Source organism: Vulpes vulpes, chromosome 1, assembly GCF_048418805.1.
Source record: "Vulpes vulpes isolate BD-2025 chromosome 1, VulVul3, whole genome shotgun sequence".
NCBI lineage: Eukaryota > Metazoa > Chordata > Mammalia > Carnivora > Canidae > Vulpes > Vulpes vulpes.
The window spans coordinates 161431638-161446834 of record NC_132780.1 but is presented as its reverse complement, the minus strand read 5'-3'; the positions used below and the strand labels follow the sequence as shown (position 1 = coordinate 161446834).

Sequence of the window (15197 nt, the reverse complement as noted above, 5' to 3'; positions counted from 1 at the left end):
CAACCAGAATTAAAACAATTATTTAAAAATTTGTTGAATTTTTCCTTTTAGCAATACAAATTTTTGGTACATGATACCAGTAATAGCATTAGTGAGTGAGCAGTATTATGGATACACTCACTGTGCATTTTAAAGGTCAGTGTCAGTTTCAATACATAAAGATTAGAAGATAGTCTTATATTTCTTTTTCATCATGATGTGCAACTAACCAAATTACTTCCTGAGGCTGGAAACTCATCATTATTCATTCTTTTCTCTATCAGGCTCCTCCTTAAAATCCAAGCCCATGTAAAATAATTTAATCCCAACTATAGACAATTGTTAGTGGTTTCTACCAGACTCTGAACTCACTTCATTGGAACTATGAGGTCATAATGTACTGTGGAATAAGCCACCCTAAAAAAAAGAAGAATTATTTTTTACTATAAAATTTCTGTTCAAGATCAAAATCGTAATCAAGCAACAAAAAAATGCATGAGTGAGGTATCATCTTGGTCCAACCAAGTAAACTTTTATTTGAGATAGTAACTAGCTGACTCCCCAAGAAAATGTTTTTCTGTTTTGTCTTTTTTTTTTTTTTTCAGAGACCTAGAATGATTTCTTGAAAAAGTTCATGGTAGTTTATGCCAACCTTGAGACTGTTCAGACATACTCTTAATGTGATGAACGAGGAAAAACCCAAGGTCACATTAAAATAATATTTTTTATATATTTTGGGAAATTCTATTAAGAATATTAGGAATCTCTGCAAGAATCTACATCTTAGGGAGAACTTTTATAAACACCAGTTCTTTTGAGATATTTAATATAAACTTCTATGAAAATGCTCAGTTGTCTGAAATACCCCACTTTTCACTAAAATACTTTTCTGGGCTTCTATCCAGTTCCTGTCCTTACCCCTCCACCAGATTCCCCATTACTGTCTTCTGTCCTCACAATTCACCCCTTTCTTGCAATTTTCATTTCTAATGCTCTCTTGATTATTCAACAAAACTTCTCTCTCAGCTGGCACCAATTTCAGCCACCTCTACTTTTATCCAACATTTTTCCTCTGACATTGTTCCAAATTTGAATCCTGTTCAACCCCCATGCATCCTGAAATGCTCTTCTGTTAACTTCTTGGTCTCTGCAGTGTCCTGGCCCTTATTATGGCCCTTCTGACCTCCTCATGGGTTGGACATCTTTTTGGCCCCCTCCTATTCTCCTTTACTTCTCTCTGATATACTCTTACCTGTGCCTTAGGGTCAGTGCTAAACATTAACTGAATTTTAAGAATTGTGTTAATCTATAAGGATGTGAGACTTACAAATGTGCCAGCCAAAAGTTTTATCTGTAGGACTTTGAAAAGATAACAAAGTTAAATATATATATATATTATATTTATATATATTTATAATATATATATTATATTTATATAATGGCCTATGATGGAATCAAGGAAGAAAATCACGAGGTTAAGAAAAAAAGCCCCAAACATTTCAGATATATATTTCCACCAAATGTTATTGAGGTTAAGAGAAGCTTTTAAGTACGAGAAGCATACTGCTACATATTTCATTGAATGAACACCTTATAATATAAGATTTAGCAGCTTAAAAGTCAGTGAAAAGAATACAATCAACTAATACAAATTTGAAACAGAATTTTGGTGTATTTCTTGGAGAAAAAGTATTCTTATTGTGCTCATAGAAAACTATACACAAAGGGTAAAAGAGAAAAATAAATTTATCAATCAGAATCTGTATGGCTTAATAAAAATAACAATAGTTATATTAACATGTTTTTATTTTGTTTGATATTTTAAAAGTATGTTTAAATGTGATACCTATATTTGTTTTTCTATTTCTGTGACACCTATGCTTGAAACTAACCATAATTGTGAGATATTGGTAGAGCAAAAGTTATTACCTATTTAACCATTGAGGAAAATGAAGAAGTCAATGATTCATTTAAAATTAAATATTCTGCTTTCATTAAAGACATCTTTGACTAGGAGTAAGATGTATAAGATTTGCCACATATTTTATACATCATTTCAGTTAATTTAATGATAGGCAAATCCCTCCTGGTCAAACACCTGCAATCAAAATATAAGAGTTTTGTTGACAATGTGCCAATAAAAAATAATTTTAAATTCACAGATTTTCCTATTGTTTTCTATTTCAAGCTTCAGTGAAATGGAAAAACTACTGGCCTTGATCTTAGCTTGCAGTATGTGTGTATAAGTATGTGTGTATGCACACACATATACATACAAGCAAATTAATATGTTTAAAAGAGCTGAATGCTACCTAATTCTTGAGCAGAGAAGAAACGGTAGCACCAAGATTGACCTAACTGAAAATATGTAAGAATGCTAATTTCTTAAATTAGTTTGCTTCCCTTTTAAGTAGCTTATAAAGCAGAATAAATCATGGATTGTACTTGAAATAATAATTTGTAAATGTGGATAATGTCAATAATATCTATTCCAGCTTCTTTTCTCAATAAATATGGTACTTATGAAAGGTGATAGCAATAATGACAAGCCATGCCTAACTGTATTCATAAAATACTTTTACATTCTTTAACTTCTGACACTATTACTCTTGATAGAAGATAAAAAATAAAAGTAATATTAAATTATTGGAAATATACATATTTATAAATGGAGTAAATTTGCATAAAGTAGTGGTTGAACTTTATAATTTGAATATGTTCCTCCATAATCTTGTCACAAAGAATACATGAATTTAATTTATTCTTTAATCCTCCTTCCTCTGAAATGCAAGCTTTGAGAGAGTACAATTTCAATTTGAAGCATTATTATTTTTAAAAATCCTCATTGGAATATTTTTTTTCATTTCAGCCAGTATCTGACAAGGACTCTCATAATTATCTTACAAGCCAAATTAAGAAATGTGGGTGGGAAGGAGGTAGAGTTTAATGTATTTGCACATGATTTAATCATGCCTCAAGAACATCAGTGGTAATCAAAATGGTAGCCTTTGCTGGTGTTATGTGAAATTATCAGGTTCTATTCTGTTCAGGGTTTATTAAAGATTTGCAAGAAGAGGGATCCCTGGGTGGCGCAGCGGTTTGGCGCCTGCCTTTGGCCCAGGGCGCGATCCTGGAAACTCGGGATCGAATCCCACGTCAGGCTCCCGGTGCATGGAGCCTGCTTCTCCCTCTGCCTATGTCTCTGCCTCTCTCTCTCTCTCTCTCACTGTGTGCCTATCATAAATAAATAAAATAAAAAAAAATTAAAAAAAAAGATTTGCAAGAAGACTTAAAGGATAGGCTTATCAAATTTTAAGGTAACATAAAGCTGGGAGCTATTTCATTGGAAAAGAAAACTAATAGAATGATGTTAGAGACTAAAATCCAGAAGAGGAAATTTAACAATGACAAGGATCAGTTTCTTCTCTGTGATTCAAAAAGGCAACTGTACAACAGGATGGATGACCATCTGGCTTGGCAGAAGTTTTCATTAAAAGAAGAGAGGGAACACGAAATTGACCACATATCAGTACAAGTCAAAAGTACACTATCATTGCACACTTAAACATTTGCTAAGAGGGTATATTTCATGTCAAATGTTCTTACCACACACCCACAAACAACTCTGCCTTAGGAGAATAATTCAGATATAATGCCCTTGGCCTAACCTCACCTACTTAGCTCTATAATTTCCATCTTAAACCTCCTATGGTGTATAAGATTTGGGAATTGAAACTAAAAATCTGTTTATTACTATGCTTTTCTACTTTATTGAATTACAGTGGACTAAAATTATATATACTTAAGGTATACAATTTGATGATCTGATATACATTGTGAACTATTCACCATGACCAAGATAATTAACATATCCTTCACCTCACACATAATTACCTTTTCTTGTGGTGAAAACACTTAAGATCTACCCTTTTAGCAAATTTCAAGTATACAATACAATATTAATTATACTATCACTGTTGTACATCTCCAGAACTTATTTATCTTGCATAACTAAAACTTTGTACACTTTTTTTGGATATATCCTTTTTTTTAAAAAAAATTTATTCATGAGAGACACACAGAGAGAGAGAGAGAGAAAAGAATGGTGATTACTAGGGGCTGGGATGAGGGGGATAGAGGGAGATGTTGTTAAAAGTGTACAAAGTTGGGCAGCGTGGGTGTCAATGAATTTGACATTTTTGGATTTAGACATATAAATGAGAACATGCAGTATTTGTCCTTCTGTTTCTGGCTTATTTCACTTAGCATAATGTCCTCCCATGTTCACCCATGTGCTCACAAATGGCAAGATTTCCTTCTTTTTTAAGACTGAATAATATTTCATTGTGTGCACTTGTGTGTATGTATGTTTGTAATCACATTTTCTTTATCCATTCATCTGTCAATACACATTTAAGTTGTTTTGCATATCATGAGAATGCAGATGTTTCCTTGAAATTATCATTTCCTTTGGATATATGCCCATAAATGAAATTGCTGGGTTATAAGGTAGTTGTATTTTTAGTTTTTTGAGAAAACTCCATATTCTTTTCCACAGTGGCTGCACCAATTTACATTCCCACCAAGAGTGCACCAGGGTTCCCTTTTCCCTTCATCCTCACCAACACTTGTTACCTCTTGTCTTTCTGATAACAGCCATTTTAACAGATATGAAAACATCTCATTATGGTTTTGATTTACATTCCCTGGTGATTAGTGATGTTTAGACCTTCTTATGTACCTGCTGGTCATTTGTATGTCTTCTTTTGAGAAATGTCTATTCAGGTTTTTTGCCCATTTTTAAACTGGGTTACTGGGGGTTTGCTATTGTGTTGCATGAGTTCCTTATATATTCTGGATATTAATTAGGAGGTATAATTTATCATTCAGTTACTAGAGTTACTAGGAAAGGAGAGTTACTAGAAAGGAAGTGTCCTCTGGATGCTGAACATAGAAATTAACTCAGGCACATGGCCTTTGATGTAATTAGACATCTTGGCGATAGTTGGGAGAAAACAGAAGAAGCAGCCTGGAAATTAACTTCACAAGGTAATTTCCTCTGGTCTTCTGTTCCCAATGAGTTAAGTGCTTAAGGCAGACTAAAAGCCTCAGTCCAGATAAGTAATTTTCTATTTTTCTCCCTGACACTATTTAAACTTTGATTAGGTAGATTAATGAACTCCTGAATAGAGGTGCTGGAGAGCCAAAGGGGAAACAATAGTTGTATATACAGTTGTTGGGGGAGCAGAACTCAAATAGGACTATCTTATAAATATTTTTTTAAGATATCAGCATAGTTCCACTTATTGGCAATTTGTCCTTTACAAGTTGCTTAAAGAAACCTCAGTTTCTCTGTGAGGATGATAGTATTACATACCTCATAGAACTACTGTGAGAAATAAATAAATGAAATAATAATATGAAGCATTTAGCACATTATAAGTAGCCCATAAATCTTAGCCATTATTCACAAAACTTTTCCTTTTATTTTCTTAACCATCAAAGCCTATTAAGCCCTTTTGTGTTCACTAAACTAGCCATTCAGAATAAAAAAGTAAACATAGAGTTTCTTAGTTTTTAATTTTGACTTTTGTCCAAATCAAATCTTAATTGTATCATCAAAAATTTAAAAAAAATACACAGAAGCACATCAGCTCAATCTTAAACTCCAACAGAAGTATATTGTCTATAATACAAGGGTATACTCATCACATTTTGCTCTGCCCTAGATAAGACCACACATGTTCAATGCCACTCCTGATACCCCCTGAAAGTCCATGAGTATTTTCTGGGAAATACTATCAGCTGCTGGGAGTCAGGAATCCATATAAGAGAGAATTAAGAGAAATGGGATTTTATTAATCTAATAAAAGGTAAGCCTTGGTAAACTACACCACTGGTTCCCAAATATGTGAAGAATTCTGATATACTTGAGGCAAAAGACTTATTTGCCAGAGGACAGAACTGGGAATTATAAACAAAAATGACTAAAAAAGAGATTTCAGGTTAATATCCAGGACACTAAAAGAGAATGTGGGATTTAGAATCAGAAGCTTCATATTCACATCCTAGCTCTACTTTTTATTAGCTCTTTGACTTTAGGCAAATCATCTAAACTCTGAGTCATATAATCCTCACCTATAAGGTAACAAAAATTATTAATAATAATAATATAAACAAGCACATAAAATGTTTCAAACCATTAATATGATTTAAAAATAGTAAGAACAATAAGCCATTATATGGGATGCTCCACAACTGAAAGTGAAGCTTACTGAAGTGAAGCTTATCCATTATCATTGCAGGGGTTCCCTTTACAGGAGGAAGGCAAGACTAACTATTGCAACTGCAATTTATTCACTTACTACATATTTTATCTCAAAGGCAGTAAACTGTAATGAAAGAAGAATTACAGGGATCCCTGGGTGGCGCAGCGGTTTGGCGCCTGCCTTTGGCCCAGGGCCCGATCCTGGAGACCCGGGATCGAATCCCACATCGGGCTCCCGGTGCATGGAGCCTGCTTCTCCCTCTGCCTGTGTCTCTGCCTCTCTCTCTCTCTCTCTTTGACTATCATAAATAAATAAAAATTTAAAAAAAAAAGAATTAAAAAAAAAGAAAAGAATTACAAAGCATCACTAATGTCAATAATTTAATTCAATTAAAGACTGGAGTTAATATCCACAGTCTTTACAGTATTCATGAACAGGTGAGAACTCCAAAAGATACTCATCAACTTAACTCTGCAAAGATCAGCTTAACTCAAAAACCCCAAAATATGACCAATGTGCCCCAGATCAAATTACAGTTAATTCATTTCACCTCAACTATATCTCTACATTTGTGCTGCCAATCTTGAAAGTATATAGAACTTTCTGGATTGCAAAAGCTCTGTCAAAATCTCAAATTTCAGCCTTTGGATAGTTAATACTCTCCTTATGTCCATCTGCTTGTTATATTTTGGGGTTATTTTTATTAATGTTCAGAAATAAGTAAGCCCTGAGATAGTAGTGCCTGCCAGTTGTTCCAAGTTTACTTACCCTCTGACCTTCTTTTCCAGGTGGACCCTGTGGGCCTTGTATACCCAAGGAACCCTATAGGGATCAGAAAGAACATATGTTAATAACTGTTTCAAGTACACCTGCCTCACAAAGAATGTTGTGAAAAGTAATACCTATCTTATTGATTAAAAAAACTTTTAAAGTGATTTGAGACCCTGTAATATATTAATAATGATAAATTGTTCTGTGACTGATTTGTCTCTGGAGCTAACTCCAGAGAAGAAAAAAAAGCAATTCCAAACCAGGTGTGAGGCCAGTGTTCACTTCCAGACTCCAGACTTCCTTCCTTTCTGACTCCCATATGGTCAGAACTATGTTTCACCAAACTACCATAAATAAGTAGTAACAATATTTGCAAGCAGAAAAAAAAATGTCCTTTCAATATTTGAACTCTATAAATACAGCCACATTTTTTGGTTGAGAGTATCTCTTCTAAGTATCCTCCAAAAAACCCATGATTATAACATTGGCTTCAACATATGTCTTTTCACAACATTTAATTTTTGATATCAGAGACATTATTTAATACTCTCTCACAACATTATCAGGAGGCAGAAAAAAATTAGTGATTTTTTCAGATTTTAAAAAAGACCCAGGAAATCCCAAGTGCTGTTAATCTGTAAGTCAAGTTTCCTGAATGTCACAGGTACTTTTATATAGAAATTCTTACTCAGCATGAAACTCAAAATGATGGTATAACTATTTTTTTTAAATTGTCAGTAGTTAATGCTCTCAAAGTTTCTTTTTAGCTCTCCTGATGCGTCCCCCTTCCCTATTCAAGGTTTTAAATGTGGCCATTTAGTCTTATTTTCTTCTCAGTATGCATTCTCTTGCCATGATCTCATATACCATGGGCTTTGAATATTCTAGGCTAGGGATTCCAAGATTTGCAACCTGGGTTATTTTCTGAGCTGCAGAGTCACGTTTCCAACTGCCTGCTTGAGACACTCTATTTCACAGGCATCTGAAATTTAGCACATCAAATACTGGACTTAGGACCCTCTTCTTCCAAACTGGATTCTCTTCCAGCATTCTCCAACTCAGTAAATTCACACAACATCCTGTTAGTGCTTATGCCAGAGATCTGGAACTCATCTTCCATACTTCCTTCTCTCAAATTTCTCTTCCACATCTAGTTACCAAATTTGGTTGGTGCATCTCCAAAGTATATTTGGAACCATTTATTTCTTTTCATTCCTATAGCTCCAATCATCACTTCTTGCTTGCTCATCTGTAAGAGCTTCCTACTTGAACCAGACACCAACCCCTCCATTCTCCACATCATGCCAAACTTATCTTAAGAAAATCCAGCCTGAAAAAAAAAAAAAAAAGAAAGAAAGAAAATCCGGCCTGATCACAATTCCAGACTTCAAGCTGTATTACAAAGCTATTATCATCAAGACACGTATGGTGCTAGCACAAAAACAGACACATAGGTCAATTGAACGGAATAGAGAACCCAGAAATGGACCCTCAAACACATGGTCAACTAATCTTTGACAAAGCAGGGAAGAATATCCAATGGAAAAAAGATAGTCTCCTCAACAAATGCTGTTGGGAAAATTGGACAGCTATGTGCAGAATGAAACAAGACCACTTTCTTATATCAGACACAAAAATAAATTCAAGATGGATAAAAGACCTCAATGTGAGACAGGAATCCATCAAAATCCTATAGAACACACATAGCAACCTCTTTGACCTTGGCCATAGCAACTTCTTAGTAGATGTGTCTCCAGAGGTGAGGGAAACAAAAACAAAAATGAACTACTGGGACTTCATCAAGATAAAAAGCTTCTGCACAGCAAAGGAAAAAAATCAACAAAACAAAAGGCAACATACAGGATGGAAGAAAGTATTTGCAAATGACATGTCAGATAAAAAAGACTAGTATCCAAAATCTCTTAAGAACTTATCAAACTCAACACCCAAAAACCAAAAAGTCTAGTCAAGAAATGGGCAGAAGACACGAACAGACATTTCTCTGAAGACCACATACAAATAGCTAAAAGACACATGAAAAAAATGCTAAACATCACTTATCATCAGGGAAATACAAATCAAAACTACAACGAGATACCACCTCATGCAGTCAGAATGGCTAAAATTAACAACTCAGGAAACAACAGATGTTGGCAAGGATGCAGAGAATGGGGAGTCTTCTTCCACTATTGGTGGGCATGCAAACTGGTATAGCCACTGTGGAAAACAGTATGGAGGTTCCTCACAAAGTTAAAAATAGAACTACTCTATCATCCAGCAATTCCACCACTAGATATTTACCAAAAGGAGACAAAAATTCTAATTCAAAGGGATACATGCACCCCAATGGTTATAGTAGCATTAGCAACAGTAGCCAAATTATGGGAAGAGCCCAGATATCCATCGACTGATGAATGGATAAAGAAGCTATGGCGCGTGCACACACACAAACACACTCAGCCATCAAAAAGAATAAAACTTGCCATTTGCAACAATGTGGGTGGAACTAGAGTGTATTATGCTAAGCAAAATAAGTTAGTTCGAGAAAGACAAATATCATACGATTTCACTCATATGTGGAATCTAAGGGGGAAAAAAACCTGAAAAACATAGGAGAAGGGAAGGGAAAATAAAAGAAGATAAAAGCAGAGGGAGCTGCAAATCATAAGAGACTCTCTACTATAAAGAACAAGTAAGGGTTGCTGGAGGGGAGGTTGGCAGGGGATAGGAGGGTACGTGTGAGCTCTCTGTGAGTGAAAAAATTCATACTGGAAAATCTATTCGTTTAAATAAGTTTTTGAGTAAAGCCAGGGTACCTGGGTGGCTCAATGGTTAAGTGTATGCCTTTGGCTTAGGTTTTGATCCCATTGTCCTAGGATCAAGTTCCACATCAGACTCCTTGCAGGGAGCCTGCTCTCCCTCTGCCTATGTCTCTGCCTCTCTCTGTGTATCTCTCATGAATAAACAAATAAATTTTTAAAAAAGTTTTTGGGTAAAGCCAATAATTTTCAAAGAGTTTTACAAATATTATGATTAACCTATCATATATTAAATGGCTAAATGATTTGGAATAAATGAGAAATCTAGTAATAGTCACATAAATCTAAATTTACTTCCATTCCAGAAGAAACATTCTTTTGTTTATCTAATTTTTAAAATTTAGGATACATTTTTACATTATGAATTTTTTCTTTAAAAGCTGTAGTTACCTTTAAACTAAAACATCAGATAAAAAAAAAAAAACATCAGATGTGCTTGTGTTAGCCTATAATTATTTATTATGTATATATTAATTTTTTGTTTTTATAGAAGAAACTTTTAATAAATGTCATAATGTGCATATTGCCATCTAATTTTATTTTGAATTTATAAAGTTATAAATATGTAAATTTTCCTTCAGATAACTTTCATTTGATTAAAGTTCAGTATTTAATAAAATTACTCTAACTCATTTTCAAAAAACATTAATACAAAAAATTCTGCATGTATCACAAATCCTCAGTGTTTCCTCAAATCTTTCTAATTCCTTCCCTATAAAACACTAGTAAAATATATGTATTTATTACTTTCTTTTATCTATTCTTGGTATAATTTAATGTTATAGGGGCATCTAAAGCCTATGTTTTATTGATTTAAGCAGGAATAAAAAACAAGGAATGAAAAAAGTGATAAGTTCTGCTTGATTTTTTTTTACAAAAAATGTCTGCCAAACAGACATATATATATATATAACAAACAATATATAACCAAGAAAAGTTGGCCAGTTAAGCCAAATTTAGGATGGCACATTTATTATGTGTATAGGAAAAATAATTTTTAAAATCCAAAAATACCAAGTATTAATTATAATATAATTACAGGGAGTTATGTCATTTTTTATAAGACTGACACAATCTTGGCTCTAGATTAAACTCCTTCCTTTTACCCTTAGGAAAGTATTATCATTTCATGAATAGTCAAACTTATATATAACATTTTTGATATCCTTCCAAATGTTGACAGCTCTTTCAGTGTTTTTAAACATGAGCACACACCAAATATTCATGAAGGGAGTACAATTAATTATGAGCCACATATAATCAAAATTGCACTCCCTCAGTTTGAGAAATTACATACAAAAGCCTACAAAAATGCAAAAATATTAAACTTGATTTGGAATGGATTTAATGGATTAAAAAATATTTATGAGAACCTTTGTGTGCAAAGTCCAAATGGTACACTCACACACATAAACCCATAATATGCCCCTTTAATGTTCATTATTCTGAATCCCATGCCCCATCCCCACCTTATATTCAGTAAATCTAGAAACCAGGGAGATTTTTAATGAAAAGTTAGGGAATTATTTTTAATTCAAATGGATTATTCACTATTTGAATTATCCATGACCAATTTTTAATCCTAGCCAGGTTGCATTAATGATCAGAATATTTTTGAGCTGTCCTTATTAAATATTAGTTGAAATTTATAAAGAAAAATAATATCAATATTGTCATTTGTAAAACATAGGCCAACCAACGACAGAAAAAGTATATTTTTCCCAAAATAAGAAATTAATATTTGTGGATGATTCATTATTTATAATTATTCAATTTACTACTCCTTCCATCTACTAAAGTCAAATAGTGAATTTTCTAATCACTTACTATTGAAAACTATATATATACCTAAGCTCCAGTGTGCCTAAACTTGGGTAGAGTTCAGCATTTGTCTCAGACTCTTCTCACAATTCTTTCTTACTCCAGCCTTAATCCCATTTTGTGTGTACTTTACTTACCCTGTTAATTGACCAGAAATCCTAAAGGATGGAGCATCATTTTTTTCTATCTTCCACCACACTTATTATAGAAGAGACTTAATAGATGCTTAGTAAATTGGATCACAAGGTAAAAAACACTGGGATGGAATAACACTGGGTGGTGGTGGTAGGAAACAGATTTCTGGTCCACGTCTAGTCACACTTATTTTCAAAACTTGAACTTAAATACCATATTGTAGAATTTTTGTCTTGTTTGTATTTCTCATCTAAACTAATCATTCTATTATCTGATATCTAAGAGTAAAATTGCCTGATAGTTCATTTTAGAATTATTTGCCATTTATGATATCATCTCTGTTGTGGAACTTACTTAAATCTTTGACCACTATTTGATGTTTTATAGATGTATACCATTATTCAAGCCAGAGAATTCTATCTTAGGTATAATCTGTGCATTATTTTCCTCTTTGATTTCATTTGCTGAAGAGTAGTGCCTGTTTATTTTTTCTTTTTTTCATGTACTTAGTCTGCTATGAAAATAACTGTAAAGTAGATTTTCCTGAATCTTACAAACATAAAGATTTATTGCTTTTCTGAAAGAAAAGTGTAAGGATTATTCAGGATATTTGTGTCATAAACATCTGCATATGTCTATACAAGCATTCATTCTTTTCTTTTTTTATATGGAATTCTGAACATTAAAAACTTTGACAGGCAAAGGAATTCATAAAGCTATTATCTCTTTTGGCTAGGATAAAACTATGTAAAAAATAGTCCAAGCCTGCTAAACCATTTTAAGTTCCAGTGGACAGCTATTACAGTGTGTTACACTACACATAGCTCTCTCTGGATAATCTGCTGATTATTTAAGACAGGCTAGAGCTTATCATTATGGAAGCCCATGTAAATATTTAACAGAGAAATTACTTAGAATTAACTGGTTCAGAACAGAATTTTGAAGTGTTTAACAAATACAGCAGATGTTTAGTAGAGTCAACAGGGTAGATTAATTACATTTAAACACATTTTCATTTGTGAAAAGAGGCGAGATATATTCATAACTTCTTAATCAAAAAAAACAAGCTAAAGTAAAAAAGGGAAGTTTCATTTTGGGGTATTATTTGCACTCCCTTGCTAGGGATTTTGCAGAATATATGATACCTAAAACCTACAAGATGTTATGCAAGTAAGTGTCTTTTAACCATTACAATTATTGCTTTAGAATATGCTTCACAGACTTGAAACATAAGATTAAGCAGAATCTGTACAGATTCTTAAAATACCACTAGGGCATTTTCTGTCTTTCAAATAAAGTGAACAAAATTAAAATGGAAAACAGTTTATCTGTCTTTATAGAAAATTTCATGCCTTTAATATGAGAACAATGGGAACAAATATGGTAAGTTGGAGACATTAGAATAACAGCAAAAAAAGCAAATTAGTAAATATGTAACAGACATAGTTCAGTCATGGGAAGTGGGTTTTCATGTTAGTTCTGAGAAGTGGAATTCAAGGATGTTTATGTTAATAAATTAAAAGTGACCAGTTTTATGGCATTTCATAGAATTATCATGACACAAGAAAGAATTTCCCTTAGGGTGTGAAAGTATTTAGAAAACGAATTCTAAGTTAAATATAAGAAGCCTAGCATATTATAATAAGCAGTTGTCAGGGTACACTAGGAAGTAGATGTCTTTGGAATAAAAAAGCAACAGAATCTCTTTCATATACTTAAAAAAAAAAAAAAGAAGAAGAAGCAGCCCTGACAAACCTTTCCAGTAACACTGACAAGAGAAGAATAAGAAGCGCTGTCACTAGAAAGAAAATTCTATGAAATATTTGTGTCGACAGGGATGTTTCAATCATTATAAGTTACAGTAAACAGGTTCCATAATTGGATGGACAATTTTATCCCATCTCCAACAATTTAAAAAATAGAGGTCATCTGTAGTGCTTCCAAATTTAACAGTTTCATTTGAAAGTCTTGCCAGCATTTTGGACATGAGACAATGAATTACAATTGTTCCATGTGGTTACAAAGATAAATTTTAGTAATAATCTTTTTCTGTTTTCTGAACTCAGAAGTCACATCTCTTTTTTACATAGATTCTGAAATAGCACGTTTTCAGCCACTGTTGATTCAGCTATTAACACTAGAAGTATAAATTAAATAATAGAGCATATAGTCTGTGAATCTGGAATGCCTCAAGACATCTGTACTTCCCACAAACTTTCCTCTAACCAGAATTTTTGCCCCTATTAGGACATATGCTACTTTGTAAGTTGTATATATCCTGAGTTCCCTTCTACTTTGAATATTATCTAGCATAGTGAATTGCATTTTAATAGGCATTGAATGGACGAATGACCGCTAGATTTGGATTCTTTACGTTTCTCTTGGTACTTCTGTTATAGTGAGAACATTAATTGCCATAGCTACCAAAATTCCAATATAAAAATTTATATTCTTCATCCACAAACCTCACTTGATACCAAAATAATCCAAGTTATTTTTAATTCTTGTGTGGTAAAACTGCAAAACAGATGCTCTACTTCTATTTGGAGGAGTTGCCATTCATTAGGGAAAGAAATATAAGTTGCATTAAGTTTATCTCACATTGATGAGGATTAAGTACTTACTTTTTGAAAAAAACAACATGAACTAAAGAGATTAATATATCTATACAAACCATTAATTAATAAGAAATAGAACCAATCAAGTTATTTAAAATGCTATGTCATTTAAAATAATGTAGTTTCATGTTTGGTAATTATGCTTGATTCACTTTGAGTTATAAATATTTTCATATTTCGTTAATTTCATATTTTTAGTTTTTTTTACTATGAAAAACTATATATATATATATATATATATATATATATATATATATATATATAAAGAAAAACTTTATGTAAATTTGCTTTATTTTGGCCCTAACTCAATAATGAAATGGTTTGATTTCATTTAACTCAAGGCCATGTTGACATGTAAAAAATTGGTAGGCCAATGGTCTGTCAAATCCATTTGTATCATCTGTCCTAATGATTTATGAGAGGGAGGATATGATTGAGTTTAATGATGAGTCTGATCATAACAACAGTCTACTTTTGGACTGGCTTTGATAGGTCACTGGCCACATGGAGACATGGTTCCACTGGAGAAAGAGGGAACAATCTACACATAGGTTGTTTTTAAATGTCTTTTGATAACTTCTAAGAATGGACAACAGGATACAAATGTTATTCCAAATTTAATAGCACAAATAACTTTTGTGTTTGGGCTATGCAACATAAATGAAAGACTGAAGGAAACTTAATTTAGGGGTTAAATTTGGGGGTTAAAACAGAAACCAGTACAGAGATATTCATACACCACAAGAAAGACCTAGGAATTTAGTGCAGATAACTATGAAGATGGT

General features: G+C 32.9%; 1 protein-coding gene across 4 annotated transcripts in view; it reads right to left on the bottom strand.

Annotated features, from left to right (window-relative positions):
* Window positions 1-15197, bottom strand: part of COL19A1 (collagen type XIX alpha 1 chain) — a 312174-nt gene that overhangs the window by 136084 nt on the left and 160893 nt on the right. For all 4 annotated transcript variants that reach the window (XR_011996755.1, XM_072735110.1, XM_072735118.1 and 1 more), the window contains one exon: window positions 7017-7070. Coding sequence is in view for 3 of the 4 variants with exons in the window: in XM_072735110.1 (XP_072591211.1) it covers window positions 7017-7070 (54 nt within the window). In the remaining variant the exon portion in view is untranslated. The remainder of the gene's footprint in view (window positions 1-7016; window positions 7071-15197) is intronic.